General features: G+C 57.4%; 1 protein-coding gene across 2 annotated transcripts in view; it reads right to left on the reverse strand.

Moving 5' to 3' along the window:
* Positions 1 to 6,443: 6,443 nt before the first annotated feature.
* LOC115910844 (carboxyl-terminal PDZ ligand of neuronal nitric oxide synthase protein-like) overlaps positions 6,444 to 15,688 on the reverse strand; it is a 28,297-nt gene continuing 19,052 nt past the window's right edge. Inside the window, exons 3-11 of one of the 2 annotated variants that reach the window (XM_030961329.1) lie at positions 13,939 to 14,031; positions 13,283 to 13,341; positions 11,767 to 11,875; positions 11,305 to 11,446; positions 10,763 to 10,923; positions 9,582 to 9,749; positions 8,775 to 8,952; positions 8,194 to 8,542; positions 6,444 to 8,082 (exon numbers count right to left, since the gene is read on the reverse strand). In XM_030961329.1, coding sequence (XP_030817189.1) covers positions 7,608 to 8,082; positions 8,194 to 8,542; positions 8,775 to 8,952; positions 9,582 to 9,749; positions 10,763 to 10,923; positions 11,305 to 11,446; positions 11,767 to 11,875; positions 13,283 to 13,341; positions 13,939 to 14,031 — 1,734 coding nt within the window. In that variant the 3' untranslated portion in view covers positions 6,444 to 7,607. Of the gene's footprint in view, positions 8,083 to 8,193; positions 8,543 to 8,774; positions 8,953 to 9,581; positions 9,750 to 10,762; positions 10,924 to 11,304; positions 11,447 to 11,766; positions 11,876 to 12,936; positions 13,058 to 13,282; positions 13,342 to 13,938; positions 14,032 to 15,688 lie in introns of those variants that run through there. The other variant, XM_030961330.1, reaches the window with a different exon arrangement.

A 15,688-nucleotide genomic window follows, 5' to 3' on the forward strand; every position in this document is an offset into this window, starting at 1 on the left:
TGAAATCTTGTGTTAAACCTGGGCTCTGGAGCTGTGGAGAACCTTGGGGACTTCAAGCCCCATCTTGGTGTTTCTTTCTGCCGCCACAGGCCACCTGCCCTGTGGATCTGGGGGAAGAGAGGCTGAGCCCCACAAGCCCTGCTGGAGCTCTGTGTCCATCCACCTGTCTGCAGTGTTTCCAGAGCACCTGGAGCAGCCCAAGCTCCCGGGTCCTGGCACTGGGCCGAGCCCATCGCTGGGCTGTGGGTGGCTGGGCCCTGGTGGGCAGGCAAAGTGCTGTCGGAACAAAACTGAATTGAAGTGATTCTTTTCCTCTCCCCTTGGCCTGCGAGGAAATCTTTTTCCATTTACTATAAAACATGGTCCTTAATAGTGCTGAAGTGTTCTACATATTTTAAATAAACATGAGTGGATTTGAGCCCAGGAGGACATGAAAGAATGCAGCATTTGCGGGGTACCGGCCCGGCACACATGTCAGCAATTTGGCTGCCTTGTGTACTTTGGCTTTTAAAAAAGCATTTAAAAGTAAACAAATGAAGGAAAATCTGGCAGCTGGATTTCAAAGTAAATTGCTTTCAGCTGATATACCCTGTTTCCAGCTTGCTTGGGTAGTATCAAGCCATACACATCCAGCAAGAAGAGCAAGCGGCCAAGGAGAAGAGCGGGGGCGGGAGAGAGAACAAAAGCAGGGAAGTTCTGTGGATTTAATTCTTCCATTTCCTTCCTTTGCACCAAACCCTCCCTGCCTGTCAGTGCCCTCTCATCAGCCAGGCAGGTTCATGCTTCAGACAGCAAACTGTGCTCCATCTTCCCCTGGGCCCTGTTCTGCCAGGTTCTACCTCCCTTCCATCACGTCTGGAGCAGGAATGGGATGGTGTGGGATGGGATGGGAGTAGCGTCCATAGAGTGCTGCTCAGCTGTGACCTGTAGTGCTGCTTGAGCTGCTCTATCAAACCTTCATCCCAGCCACTGGCCCACCAAGCATGGGGTCAGCCCCATTCCACTGCCCAGAGCAGCAGGATGAACCCATCCATGAGGGGTTTGGGAAGTGTGGGCTGGGATGCTGCTCCTTTGGGACTGCCAGGCTGGGGGGGGCATCACCGCTCTGACAGTGGAGGGAAGCAGAGATGGAAGTGACAGAGATAACAAGAGATAACGGAGTCATTAGAGGAGCAGGGCTGCGGAGAGGCCCCGCTCCTGCGGAAGGGCCTGGAGCGTCCCCGAAGGAGGAGATCCAGCAAATGCTGACAGATGACAGTGAGGTCCCGGGCTGGACAAAGGGGAGGTTGCTGAGGTCACACTTCAGCTCAGCTTTGGGCTCCTTCTGCTTTGACTTGCATTTCCTCAAGTTTATAAAACTTTCCACGGGTTGGTTCAGTGGAAAGGGCAGAGGAAACTGGTGGGTCTGGAATCCCGGTGGTGCGGGGCCAGGGCAGGGCTGCTCCGAGCCCTCTGGCAGCCCCTGTATGCACAGCACTCATTGCTGGGGCTGTGAGCTGGGGCGAGCCACCAAGTGTCCCCAGGCAGAGCACAGACACCTGGGGTGACTGTGGTGCAGGTGTGGTGGCCCCATGGACAGAGTGTGAAGGTGGGACCTGCTGTGCCTGCACAAGGAGCTGTGGCATTTGTCCAGTCCCTTGGGGACTGCAGCCATGCCACAGGCGATGCCAGGCTGGCAGGTGATGCCAGGCTGGCAGGTGATGCCACACTGGCAGCGTGCCCCTGGTGCTGCAGTTCCCCTGGAGCGCACAGGAGCCTGTATGATGCTCTGTACAAAGCAGCAATTATTTCCTGTGTGCCCCTCTAATGGCTCTTGTCCTCCCTGGAGCTCAGCACATGAGCTCCCTTTCCCAGTTTCGGACTAACTCCAGGCTCCTGGCAGTGCAGAGGTGCTGCCAGCTGGAACCTGCAGGGCAGAGCCTCGGGGTGGGCAGTGTGGGAGCTGGAGGCAGCTGGGGCTCAGCCTCTGTCCTCAGCCTGTGCTGCCAGCAGGGCTGACAGTGCCCATGGTCCAGCACGGCTCCCATTATCCCTTGGCACAGCAGGACCCTGGCACCTCTGCTGGGAGCTGGCAGTGCCCACATGCACCTGCCAGCACCAACGAGCTCACCGGCATTTTCTTGTCCCTCATTAACATGATGGAAAGTCTTTTTTTGGGTACTCTCCCCACTGCCACCCCCTGGATGGGGATGGGCACGGGAATGCCCAATGTGCCCATGGCCCTCCCCCCCCGGGTGCACAAATCCCCAGCCCACCTCCCACCAGGCCAAGGAGAAGGAGGCCCTTCCCAGCAGCTCGTTTTTGGCTGATTCCATAAAGCTGGGAGGGAAAAGGGCCTTCCCTTGTGTGGAGCACGTGGAGCCTCCCTGCCTGCAGCTCTGGTGAGTGCTGTGGGTACTGGGTTTTGGTGGGATGGGTTGTGCTGTGGGTCAGGCTGTGTCATACACCAGTGTGGCTGTCACAAGTCCTGCCAGTAGCCCTTGGGCATCTCAGGTGCTGTTGGGAAGTGCTTGTGCCTGTACATGAACTCTGTCCCTGGGATGTGCCAGGTGGCTGCAGCTGGAGTGGGAGGGTGAAACCCACTGGTGTCCAAGTGCTCTTAACACAGAATTTCCTGGTGACCCGTCATGTGCCCATCTCCTCCCCTGCAGGATGGGCAAAGGGCTTTAAGGCTCTGTAGAAGAGGCAAGTTGCTTCTGTAAACCAAGAAATGAGGGAAGGAGAAGAACTGAGCCTGCTGCTGGTGTCCCTGGCTGTGGGCAGCACTGCCAGACCCTGCCCTTCTGGGTCCCCAAGCCCCTGGGGCACAGGGACCCTGGTCCCACAGCCTGTCCCTGCCCATTCCCGGGTCTCTCCACAGGCCGCGGGCTCGGCGTGCGAGCCCAGGCTCTGTCTGCTGTTTCCTTATAATTTAAAAGCCTTCCTCACATTAATCTTTTTATTTTTATTTTGACAAATGTATGTTTCCAGGAAGTTGCTGAGGTCAAAGCAGCATCTGTTGCTCGTTATTTTGGGGGATGCAGAGGGTCTTTGTGAGGGTTTCCAAAGCAACAAGGAATTAAGTGGTTTGTAAAGCGGAGAGGAGGAATGAGGAGCAGGCTGGGGCTTCCCGAAAGGCAGCTGAAGATGCTGATGAAAATCAGATCAACTCGGCTCTATTTTCTTGGAAACTTGATCTATTTTTCTTGTACAACTGTCAGCCTGACTCCTGTATTCCAAGTGCTTGGCCACTGCCAGCTCCACGTTTCAGCACTGGGATTAGCGTGGCCCCGGTCAGACTCACTTTCCCCGGCTCGTGCCGGGTGCTGTGGAAAGGGAGTGGAGCTTTTGGGAGTGGGAGTGTGTGTCCCCTGGGGTGGCCCTGACTGGGGACACAGGCCAGAGACCCCTGGGATGGGCACCAGGCCACTGTCCCCTGCCCCAGGGCTGTCCCTCACCCCCAAACTCACACCATGAATTGCCCAGTGCACCCCACAGGGGGCCTGTAGCCAAAAGTGCTTTTTCTTTCAAAATAAGCTGAGGAGAATCTGGTGCCAAGGCGAGGGCTGCAAGGAGCCCAGGAGATTTATCGCTGAGGAAATACTTTCTCCAGCGAGGGCTGACGGCCGCAGCAGGAACAATGGGAGATTCGCAACGTGAACAAAGCTGATTTCGTTCTTCTTTTTATCAATGCTTTTTCCTTGCGGATCCTCCCTTCCTGGAAGTGGGAGATGCAGCTTCCCCCGCGCGCCGGCCGTGTAATCAGCAGGAATGGCCATATCCTGGCTGGGAAGCGAGCTGTGAAACGCTGTCGCCCGCAGTGATTTATGAGCCCGTGGCAGCGGCCAGCGGCAGGGCTGGCCCGGGGACAAGGTGCCAGGGCGCGTGCAATATCCACGTATTCTTTCTGCTCCTCGCCGCGTCCCTGGGGAGCCGCCGGAGGAAGTTAATGGATTAGACACACACGTTCCACTTGATTTTTATTTTTTATTGCTGTGTCTTTCCAAATGCCTTTAGCAGATGTACGAGCACAATGGAGTCGGGCGATGAGCATCCCGGCCGGGCGGGCAGCGGGGCAGCAGCCAGGCTGGAAAGGTCAATGGGGAGAGTGCTTGCGTGGGGACACTGGGACAGCCTGTCCTGCCGGCTACCGTCCTGCCCCAGCGGGGCCTGTGTGCTCCTGCTGCGGAGAGCAGGGATGGGGGATTGCAGCTCTTCCACAGCCGATGCTGACCAAGCCTGAGGCCACACAGCCCCTTGGCCACAGGGCCATGGCCACAGCGGAGGCAGCTGGAGCCAGGATGGCCTTCCCTGGGGGCTTGCGCCTCTGGAAGTGGATCATTCCACCGCCAGGCTCACACTTCTGCCACATTATGCAATCTTCACCCGATACTGGGAATATGAAATAATTATTCCAAGTGATCAGATTTTAATTATGCAACACAGAGGATGATTATTGTACACCAAATTGGTGCCGAGTGCTTAGTTATGTATATGCCAAATTTAGTCTATACTATTATACCCAGTGGGTGGCCGTAGACAATCAGGAAGTAATTAGTTTTGCTGGAGGTTGTTCGCCTGCCTGGTTCGCTGTGCTGTCTGGGGAGCGTCTTGCTGCGCTCCGTGAATACTGCGGGCTCCGGGTTCAATACCGTCTTTTTGTGACAAGCTAATAAGCTGTCTGCATGGCGGCCTGTAATTAGCGCTGTCGATATTCATTTGGAAATGGAGACCGCGCTGAGCGGCTCTGCCGACGGCGCTTCCCTTTGTCGTGGCTCTGGGCTGGTCCCCCCGCACTGCCCGGGAGGGGATGGGGATGGATGGGGATGGGGATGGGGATGCAGGCGGGGGCCAGAGGCGCTCGTGTGTGCGTGGCACCCTCGGGTCCCCACTGAGGAGAGCACCGGCCATGAGGGTGCTGAGCCCCAGAGATCAACACCTGCCCCTCACCATTCCTGTGTCACCCTGGTCCTCCCATGAGGGAGCTGCCACTGGCCTCAGGTGTGGGATGTCCCCAGGGCTCTGTCCTGGAAGGCTGAGCTGGTGTGGAGTGTGGGGTGTCAGGGGGATGGGGACGTGGAGGGGGCTTGGCCACCCTGTCCCCAGAGTCGTGGGCACTCGGGGAGCCCTGAGCATCACTGGGGTGTGCTGAGGTGCTGCATGGTTGCACCTTTCCAGGCAGCCTGGTCCTGTGGGATCTGGGCTCTTCTGCAGAGGTCTCACATGCAGAATTCCTGAAGGGCCTGGGGCTACATGAGATGGGAGATGACTGGAGCATCACTACCCTGAGTAGTGTTTGCAGCTGGTCAGTGTTGTGGGGACATGAGGAACCGTCCACTTCTGTTGGAATGGTCTGGATCTGCTGGGTGGGAATTGTCTGAAGTATGGAGCAACTTTTACCTCTGTTACACAAAGGAAACTTTCCTCCTCTTTCTGTCGGAGATGCTCACTCCATTGAGATGATTGGCATACTGGAGAGCTGAGAAACTAAATTGTTTATACACTAATGAATAGAAGCTTGATTGCAAGATCCTGTTTGGAAAATTATAGTGCTGAATTGAAGCCGTACAATTACATCCAAAATGCTGCATATTCATTTCATCTGCTTTGCATAGAGATTAACAAGCGAGCCCTAAAGCAGACTCTGAAATTAAAGCTAACACCAGATTTAGTCACAGGTTACAAACTAAATGGCATTGTTTGATGGATATGAATCTTTACCACCTGCCTGCCTGATGATTGCTAGCAGCTTAGCAGACAGCAAAGGAAAAAGTTTCTTCCCATGAAGGAAGCATAATAAGGCTCTGGGCTGGAAGTGCCCCCTCCCCATGCAGGCAGCCCCCTGGCAGATGTCTGCAGTGGCCTGGGGAAGGGGCTCCCTGCTCCCCACTCTGCCATGCTGGAGGCTGCGCCCACTCCATGGAGGGATGGAGAGTGGCCCTGAGACCCCACAGAGGTTCTGGGTGCTGGGTCCCTCCATTTGGGCCTCCTGTCCTGCACAGGGGAACAATCTCACAGGGTCCTTGTCCCTTCTGGAGTCTCTGTGCTGAATTGCCCCTGGATTTCCTTCCTCACCTCGCAAGGCTCAGGGGTCTGCAGAGGGCAGGGGTCTCTTGCCCGTTCTGGCTGCAGGCAGCCCTTGGGATCCCAGCTCTGGCATGCCACTGGTCCCATCCCATCCAGCTTTGCCATCTGCATTCTACCACTCTCCATCCTCTGTGCTGTGGCCAGGATTTATTTCAACAGTGGAAATGGGACCAGGAAAGAGCAAAAGGAGTGTGTGGGAAGCGGGGCCGTGCCTGGTGGTGCCCATCCTGGCAGGGGCTGCTCAGGGAGCAGCTCAGGGGCTCAGCAGTCATTTCCAGCAGGAATCTTTCCTCTTTGGGAATACCTGGGAGTGCCCAGTCCACCCCACAGGCTCGGGACCCCCTGTGTACAGGCCCCACGGGGCAGAGACACAGCACTGGCTCTGCAAATCTGTTTATTTTTTTCTTTAAAAGTCCATTACCAAACCGCAGTGTCCTATGGAGGGGCTGGGCTGTCACTACTGCACTACAGGACAGCCCAGCCGAGCTTTACAACCCCCAGCCCGGTCCCCAGCCCCCTCGTGGCTCTGTCACTGCCATGGCTGGCTCTGGGTGCATGTCCTGTCACCCCCCTCTCCCTGTAGAAGCAGCACCACGCCAGGGACAGGCAGCACGGCTGCTCCAAGTCTCCATTTCTGCTTAACACTTCCCAACTCGACTCTCTGACACTTTCCCAACACCCTCTGACAAACAACCAAGGTGGATGAGCATCACCCCACTTCTTCCTTAAACCTGAACTCCTCCCAGGACACTCACATTTCTGAGACCAAACCCAAACCACAACATAACACCCTACAATCAGCACAAGGAGCAGCCTGCAGCCAGCAGCAGCTCGGGGGGCATGGGAGGGCTCTCTGCCCTGACCCCAAGACATGGGGTGCACCCTTCCTTAGGGGGTCACCCCCTGCTGCAGGCTCCCACGGCCAGCCCTGCACCCATCAGTGGCCTCAGAGGGGTGGCCCAACCTGTGTGGGCAGTGGGTGCTGGGGAGTGGGAAAAGGCACCTATGGAGGCAGTGGTGGCTTCACTGCATGGGGACACAGTGGTGGGGCTGCTGTCCCCAAAGCAGGGCTGGGCACAGCGTGGGGCTGGTGGACACTGGCAGCTCTGCAGAGACACAGTGTGGTGGCAGTCTGGGACACACCCTGGGGAGCTGGGCAGGGAAGTGACACTGTGGCTGTGCTGTGTGGCCCTGCTCAGGCTGCCAGGGGTGGCAACTGAACAGAACAGTCTCTTGTCCCACAGCCCTGCCCAGGGCTTCCAGCCTGCAGCTCCCTGGGAATTCTCTGCTGTGAGCATCCCTGGCTGTGAGCAGGGACACGATGGCAGTGTGACAGCAGTGTGAGCTGGTGCCGACTGAGGCAGGGCTGGCCAGTCCCATCCTGTGGGGTGGCCCTGTGGGGGAGGCCGTTATGTGGGACAGGGACAGGAAAAGGACCTGTCTCGTAGCCTAGGCACAGGGACCCCCAGTCCCAGCTCAGGGTTGTGGATGGAGCTGCTTGGGGGGCTGCCAGCCACCAGATACCACCTACTGTGGCCCCACTAAGAGGGGACTCTGCTGGGCCCCACAGCAGTGTCCAGCTCATCTTCAGAGAAGCTGATGTGCAAGCAGGTGTCATCTGCAGGGGAGAAGGGCAGTGAGCTGTCCGTGGGGCTGCCCAGGGCCACTAACTCCTTGGCCAGGGTCTCGCTGGCTGCTGGGTCATGGATGCTGGCCAAGGGGGACATTGGCCCACTCTCTCCAGTCCTGTCCTTGCCCAGAGTGCGCTGGCAGGTCCCAGCAGGGCCGGGCTCCGTGCTGGAGGCAGCGCTCCATGCAGGAGTCCTTGCCTCAGGGTCCAAGAGGGTGAGGGAGCTGGCAGTGATGCTGGTGAGGCTGGAGATGCTGGCACTGGGTAGGCTCAGGTGGGCAGTGCTCTCGGGCTTCGCCTCCACTTCCAGGCTTGGGGAGGTCTTGCTTGACCTTTTGCGTAGGATGGGGGGTGGCGGGTTGAGCTTGGGAATGGGCGGCTGCCGCCTGCGGAGGGAAAGCAGAGAGGAGGTGATGGGCAAGTACATCCCGGCAGCACTCAGGGTGTTCCTGCTGCAGCTGGCAGGAGACACAGGTGCCAGAGGTGGCACACTCTACCTGTCCTCATCCCCTCTGGCCGTGTCGTCCACCTTCTGCCGGCTGCCCCCGTTGGGCAGAGCGAAGTCGCCGACCTCGGAGCCCTCCACGCGCCGGCTGAGCCCCTCCTGCCCCTCCAGACACTCGTCCCCCTCCTTGCTGCCGTAGCGGTGGCTGCCCCTGTCCAGGCTGACGAGGTTGAGGTAGGAGTCCCTGGGGCCCAGGGAGGGCAGGGAGCCAGGGGCCACCGGGCTGCCCAGGATGCTGGCAGGGGTGGAGGTGGATGGCAGGTGGACGTCCAGGCTGTAGTGGTTCTTCAGGTTCAGGGAGAGGGACTGGGCCAGGGACAGGTTTTGCAAGGAGTGGTCAGCTGTGAGAGATGGACAAGGGGCATGTGAAAAACTGGGCATCTCCAAAGCAGCTGCTCCCCTGCACTGTGAGGGGTGCAGAAATGCCCCAGACCCCCAGAGCCTGCTGCGATGGTACTGGGAGCACTCCAGTTGTTTCCTGTGACTGTAAGGAATGCAGTGATTGTAAAGAGGGATGGAACTGGGTGCATGCCAGCACTCAAACCACCCCAGTGAGTGTGTCACTATCCTCACCCGGCTGCCGATGCTCATCCCGGTGCTCCTCCCGGGCCTCCAGCACTGTGAGCTGCCGCACCAGCAGCGAGACGTGCTGCAGCAGGTCGCGGTTGGTCAGCAGGAGCTGCCGCACCCGGGCCTGCGCCTCGATCCGCGCCGCTGTCTCGGCCGCCAGTTGGTCCTTCAGCAGCTGCACCTGCGAGACGGGCAGGGAGATGCGAACGGGGTCGTGCGGACGGGAGGGTGCGGGGCCGGGCGGTGCGGGACGGGAGGAGCAGCCCCGGCAGCGCCCGGTACCGGCGGCGCCACAGCGCCCCCTGCCGGCCCCGCCGCGCCACCCCCGAACGGTCCCCCCGAGCCGGTCCAGCCGCGGGCGGGGATGCGGCGGCATCCCGGGGGTGTGCGGGGTGTCCTGCTGTCCCCCCGGTAACGAGAAACGCGCAGGGCACGTGCCCAGATCGCAGGCACCGGGCTCCCCGCTCTGATGCTGGATTGGGGGTGGGATGGTTTCCAAAAACGGGATGAGATGGGGTGAAACGGGAGCTGGGGGCTCTACCGGGCCCTGTAACACTCCCCGAGCAGCCCGGGGCTGTGTGAGCAGCCAGTTCCATGTCTGGGGGAGCTCAGCTGTGCTGCAAGCGGTGCTGCACGTGGCACTAAAAGCAATGCTGCAAGCTGGGCTGCAAGCGATGCTGCTGAGAGCTGTGCGACCGGGAACGCTGCCAGCACTGCTGCCAGGGCCCGGCCCGCTCCCACCTGCCCCGCCAGCCTGGCCCGGGGGAGGAGAAGGGCTGGTGCCACCTGAGGGGAGGGCAGGACGTGTACCTGGGCCACAGCCACCTGCGTCTGCTGCTGCTGCTGGAGGAGCTGCTGCTGGAGCAGCTGGAGGCAGTGCTGGGAGGCCAGCGGGGTGATGGAGGCCGAGGAGCAGGGGCTGCCCGGGCTGAGCAGCTGCTGGGAGCTGGCCAGGTGGAGGGAGCAGTTTTCGGCATCCTGGGCACAAAGAAATGGGCAGGTGAGCGGATTGACTGGCTCGGGCTGGCATTTGGATTTTGGTTCCCCATGGCACTGACCCCAGCGCAGCAGAGGAGCCCCTGTGCTCAGGACACCCAGGGGGTGTTGAGGGGCAGCCCTGGGCTGTCAGCTCTGCACATCTGTGGGATCCCCAGGACAGAGTGTTTCACAAAGGCTCCTTCCAGAGAGCTGGCAGAGCTGACTTGGCTGTGTCTGGGGAGGGCAGGTCCCCAGGGCTCCCAGGAAGGAGACAGCAGGGAGTGACCCAAACACTCCACACCTTTCCGTGCTGTGGCTGCCCAGGCTGGGCGGTGTCCTGGTGCCTGGAGCATTTGCCAGTGCCAGCAGCCACTGCCCTTCCTGCCGCTGCCCTCCCCTGCCTGGGCAGTGCCAGAAGGAATGCACAGGAAAGCCCAGCCTTTCCAGGCACGCGGACGAATCCCATGGATTCGGGGAGTGCCTGTCACTGCAGCTGTTTCCAGGCAGCCCTGTGAGCGTTACTGTTGTGTGAGCTGAAGCAATGCCATTCAGGCCTCCGGGAAGGGCTCCCAGAGCTCTGTGGAGCACCCATTCATTAAGGTGGAACTGCTGCTGGAGCTGAACGTGCCGTGGGTGCCTGCACTGCCAGGGCTGGGCCTCCTGGGGACCTTGCTCCCTGGGCCTGGGGCACGAGGGCAGCCAGGGATCCCTGCCAGGGCAGTTGAACAAGCAACTGCTGCAGAGCAGCACTGAGGGTACAGAAATCCAGCCTGGGTGGGGTGAGAAGCCCGCTCAGCCATGCACTGCAGCCCCCACCCCAGCCCTGGACACGGCCTGGCTGCAGGTGAACTGGGAGCTGAACAGCCTGTCCTGAGCAGGGAGCCAGGAGGGCGGGCTGCAATGGGGTCTCCATGAAAGCACCTCCAAACGAAGCCATGATACAGTGACCCTGAGCAGAGGGCCTTCAGCAGCAGCAGAGCACATGAACCATTCTCCAGGCCACCCCCCATTACCTGGCCGTTCTTTTCCTTTGAGGCTTGCCCAGGTTTCAGCATGCCAAGGTCCCCCCTGGCACCTGGCAGCTCTCTGGGTCCCCTCTCGGACACACAGATGCCACCAGTATCGATGCCAACCTCGTCCACATCCGTGATCTTGGAGCCCTTTATCTGGTGAACTTCAAACAAGATGGACACATGAATGTGAGCCTCCCTTCCCTGCCAGGGCTGCAGGGAGAGCCGGGGCCCCACGCAGGGCTGGGAGCTGGGGGAAGCTCAGGGACAAGGGCCAGGACTTGCTCCAAGTCTCAGCATGCTGTGAAGGGGCAGGAGGGAGGGATGGCCGAGGGGCTGCAGACCCTCAGCTTGCTGAATGAGGGGCTCAGCCTGCCCCTCCCCAGCTCTCAGTAGGAGTGGGCAGGCAGGGCAGATTCCCCACGCTCCCCATCCCAAGCTGTCACCCATGAAGGAGGTGCCAGCTGCGTGTCCCCACCCCAAAGCATCCCCACACCGCTGCCTTAGGGAGGGGCATGCCCAGACCCTCGGGAGCTGTGAGTCACCTTCCAGCGGCTGCTCCTCGGCCGATTTGTCGCTGGCACCATCGGCCTGCCCGTCGGCATTCTGCAGGGCATGCTGCAGGCTCAGCTTGTGGCACACCTCGAAGGCCTGTCCCACGGTGCGCACCACGCGCATGGCCTGGCTCTGCGGACAGCCCGGAGCCGAGCACTGCCACCGCCGCCCCGGGGAGAACCGCCAGCGCCAGCCTCCCCTGCCTCCCACCGCAGGAACCGCCAGCCTCCCCTGCCTCCCACCCACACCGCCGCCTCTCCTCCCGGGCTGGGTGCTCCAGCAGCCCCCCCGTTCCCCACTCTGGGTCTGGGGGCTCCTGTCCCTGTGTGGGATGTGCCGCCACCCGGGCTGGGCAGGAGGGGATAAGCACCAGGCACTGGTGCTGCCTCAGTCACTGCCCTGCACCCTCTGACCCCACAGAGATGTGGGTGCATCCCCAGGAGCATCCTTACCTTCTTCTTGGATTTGAAGACGTTGCACCTGAAGGAGTTGTTTGCGCCGTCCCGTGCGATGTAACTGAATATTTTCAGGTCTTGCGAGTCATGAGAGACGTAGAAAATTCTGGGTGGGAGAGAGAGACAAAGGGAATTAATTGAACACCATGAGGAGTCTCTGCCCTCCAGACCACCTCTGCTCCTGTGTGTCCCCAGGATGGTTTGCAGCCCCCAGGATCAGAGGAACGAGGCAGTGCTGGTGCACGGCCCCTCCTGCAGGAGGTGATGGATTTAGAGAGAGTTTCAGGCTTGATGGAAAACCTTCTGGTTTCTGAAGTAGGCAAAAGCTTTTTAAAGATCCTGTGGGAAAGCGAAAAAATCTATAGTCTTGGAAAGTGAGTGGCTATTTTTAGCCCCATGAATTAACCCCTGCCCAGGCTGCAGCGAGGCAGAACTGCCTGCAGGGTGGTGGCTGTCCTGCCCCTGGGGACACAGAGGGTCCCTCCTCAGCAGTGGGCAGGTGACACAGCCAAAAGCCTCTCCCAGGGATGCTGAGTGCACTCTGAGGATTCCTCTCTCTGCTGCTCAGGCTGAGTCTCCTCCTTGTACTGCAAAACCATTCTGAAGATTTTTATATATGTTTGATTTAATTAGGTGAAAATGTGACAAGTGAGCTCAGCTCTGAATAGAGAAGAAACCAACGGGATTTTTGAAATGTTTTTTTCTTCTGCTCTTTCTGTCACTGGAATTTTTTGGGTGTTGAACTTGCAGTTAGAGCAGTTACTGCAAATGTACCACATCTTGTAGTCATCTTTAAAGAAAGCCAGGGGTGAGAAGTGGGCACAGATAATGCATCAGCACATCCTCTGTTCCTTATCTCCTCACTAAGGGCTCTGACCCAAAAAACCAGAGTTGGGGATCCCAGTTCTCGTGACTATCGGCTTGTGGTACAAGAATTCACTTTGCAGATGCCACAGCCTGGAGCACCCTGTGCTCTAAACCCATCCTCAGGCCATGCACCATCACTGGGGTCACTTCCCATCCCCAGGGGCTCCTGAGGCACCAGGTTTATGTTCAGGGTGGGGCTTGTGGCCTTTGGAATACCTCCATATCCCATGGAAGGTGCTATGGAAAGTCGGTGCTTTCTCACCATGTCTGTAAGGGTTAATTCCCTGTCAGCACTTGCACCTTAGAGTAAGGCCTTGCTTCAGAAGCTCAGGGAGAGCCATGCTGTGAAGGAAAACCATGGGAAGCCTGTCTTCAGAGGCAGAATCAGGGAGAAATGCAGGTTGGATCATCTCCAGGGTCACCCAGTCTAACCCTGCTCAAAGCAGAGCCAGCTTCAAAGCCAGATCAGTCCATCTCACTCTCCAAAATGTATGAAAAGGATTCTCCAGCAGCAGTAACTCTGTACCCTCGTTAATTTTAGATGCTCCTTTGGACAGCCTTGGTGGAGGGGTCTCAGCAGGTGGGAGGAGGGCACGGATCCCCCAGGGCTGAGTGGCCCTCCCTGGTTGAATCCCCTGCCATGTACCTGTACACAGGATCGTGCATCACCACCATCTTACTCTCGTCCCAGGTCCACTCCTTTCTCTGTAAGCAGAGACAAAATTACAGTAAATCAGGTGAAACTCCACCAAACTGAGAGGCAGGAAACCTGGGAACAGTGCTTTTGTCCCAAGCCACAATCCAGGCTGCAGTGTGATTAGATGAGCCATGGCTGTTTCAACAATATCTCAGATAAAAATAGATTTTTTTGGATCGTTTATCATATCTGATCACAGCCTTCAGGGCTGAAAATGGTCCCTAAGATTAATTTATAACATCAAATATGCGGAAGAGCTACAGGCTTTGGGGAAGAAGGCTTGGAGCTGGGGCTGAGGAGACCTGGATTCAGTGACTTGGTGGAAAGGACAGTGGGGCAAAGAGCTGAGGGGTGCTCAGACCAGGCAGCCTGGAAAAAGCTTTCTGGTATTAGCAAGAGAAAGAAAAAATGTATCCCATGAGAGATACATTTTTTGGATAGAAAAAAAACTCTCTTCCCCAGAGAATTTCCATTCTCTTTCCAGTAAAGTGTTGTTATTAGTAGGATGAAAACTGGAGTGTTTTCTTGTGCAAATCCTGGGTGTTTTTTAGAGGAAGGCCAGTTTTGGTGAGCAGTGTGAGTACCCTGGGCTGGAGCAGCCTCACCTTCTGCTTCTTGCGCAGGATCACCTTCACCCCGTCCACGGACACGATGATGCTCACCTTCTTCTTCTTAATGTTCTTGGCTTTGAATTCGTACTGGGGGAACAGAAACCCGAGTTTGAGAGAGTCCTGGGGGTACCTGGGACAGCGTGTGGTGGTCAGTGTCTGACAGGAAACTGCCAGGGGTTGGTTTCATCCCAGCTGCTGCGGGAGGTGCGAATTTGTTTTATTCTGCTGAGAAAAAACATTCTGGGAAGGACTTGGCGCAGTAGCTGGGATGCCAGGCAGGATCCTGGCTCTGTCAGGAGCATCCCCTGGGAGAGGACAGGCAGAGTTCAATCCCCTGGACACACTCAGGCTGTTAATTTGGATCTGGGAAGGGTTTTCCCGATGCACTGGCCATGCCTGGTCCAGCAGGATTGTGCTCCAGAGGTGTGATGGGGAGGTGGCACCTGCAGCAAACCCCAAGCAGTGACATCTCTGGTGCCCTTGTGTGTCAGCACTGCGCTGCACGGGGAATACAAAATCACTCAGGAGCTGCAGGGAGGGCCAGATGGGCGGCAGTAACGCAATTATACCTCAGTCATTTGCATAATCACATTAACCTCTGTGGGATCAGGATCTCTGGAGAAAAACCCTGCAGGTGTCTGCAGCCTGAGCTCACCTCCATTTGTGTTAAAAATTAAACACTGACTTTTAAATGTTGCTTTAGCTGACAGTTAGAAGCATGGCAGAGCCCTTCTCCTCTGGAGACCTTTGTTTACAGCACTCATCCTTCCTGCCCCCATTTTAAGCACCATTTTTAGCTTCCAAACACAGCATTTTGATACTCCATATTTCTTGCAGTCCCTGTTTGAAATCCACCACTTTGTCATGTTGCTTTGGCAAATCAATGCAGATTCTGATTCGTGGATGTGAAGGAAAAGGCAATGCCAAGCAGCCTGAAATCTACCTAGGCCTTGCAATTAGAACTCTGATTTTTTTTTATACAGCTGGGGACATGCAGGGAGCAAGTGAGATGTTAATGGAGCCCAGGCACCTCTTTTGGGATGCTGAAGTTGGAGGGCTGTGTGTGGCTCTGTCACCCAAGCTCTGCAGAGAAGATAAACATCTTCCCCACTCCTCAGCACCCATTGTGAGCCACGCCAGCTTTACAGACAGAAAATTGGGTGGCTTTCATGTTGATCAGGCTTTTGATGCTGCTCATTGAATTCTTAGCACTCTGCAAGGTTTATGGTATCAGACAGACCCCGGATTAAACCACAGCCTTTTGATCTCCCCATGAATTATTACTTTCAGACAAGCTCTTTAAAAATCTATCTCTGGCGCTCTTGCGTGTGAAGCTGGAACTAAATTAGCTGTACCCGTTTTTTATTTATGGGGAGGAGTGAGAGGAAGGCTGAGGTGCTGAGTGCATCCTGCAGGCTGCCGGGGGCCCAGGGGATGCAGCAGGGTCTGGGGTCAGGCAGATGGACTCGCCAGGCTCAGCACCTGAGAGGGCTTCCCCACCCTCTGCCCAGGCCCCCCAGCCCAGCTGCTCCCCCTCCCCTGTGCTCACCAAACTGTTTGTCCTTGTCTGCTCCATGAATGTCAATAAACCCGGGATAGACTGTTCTGCCCGCTAAAGAGCTGTTTATCTTTCTTTATACACAAATGGCTGGGAAAATACTAGCTGTGCTTTCCAAGAAAGAGCAATACAGTGTATTTTCCCATTGTAGCAACAGGGGTGCAATTACATTCAAACAAGGCTCTT

The sequence above is a fragment of the Camarhynchus parvulus genome, chromosome 17 (assembly GCF_901933205.1).
Source record: "Camarhynchus parvulus chromosome 17, STF_HiC, whole genome shotgun sequence".
Taxonomy (NCBI): domain Eukaryota; kingdom Metazoa; phylum Chordata; class Aves; order Passeriformes; family Thraupidae; genus Camarhynchus; species Camarhynchus parvulus.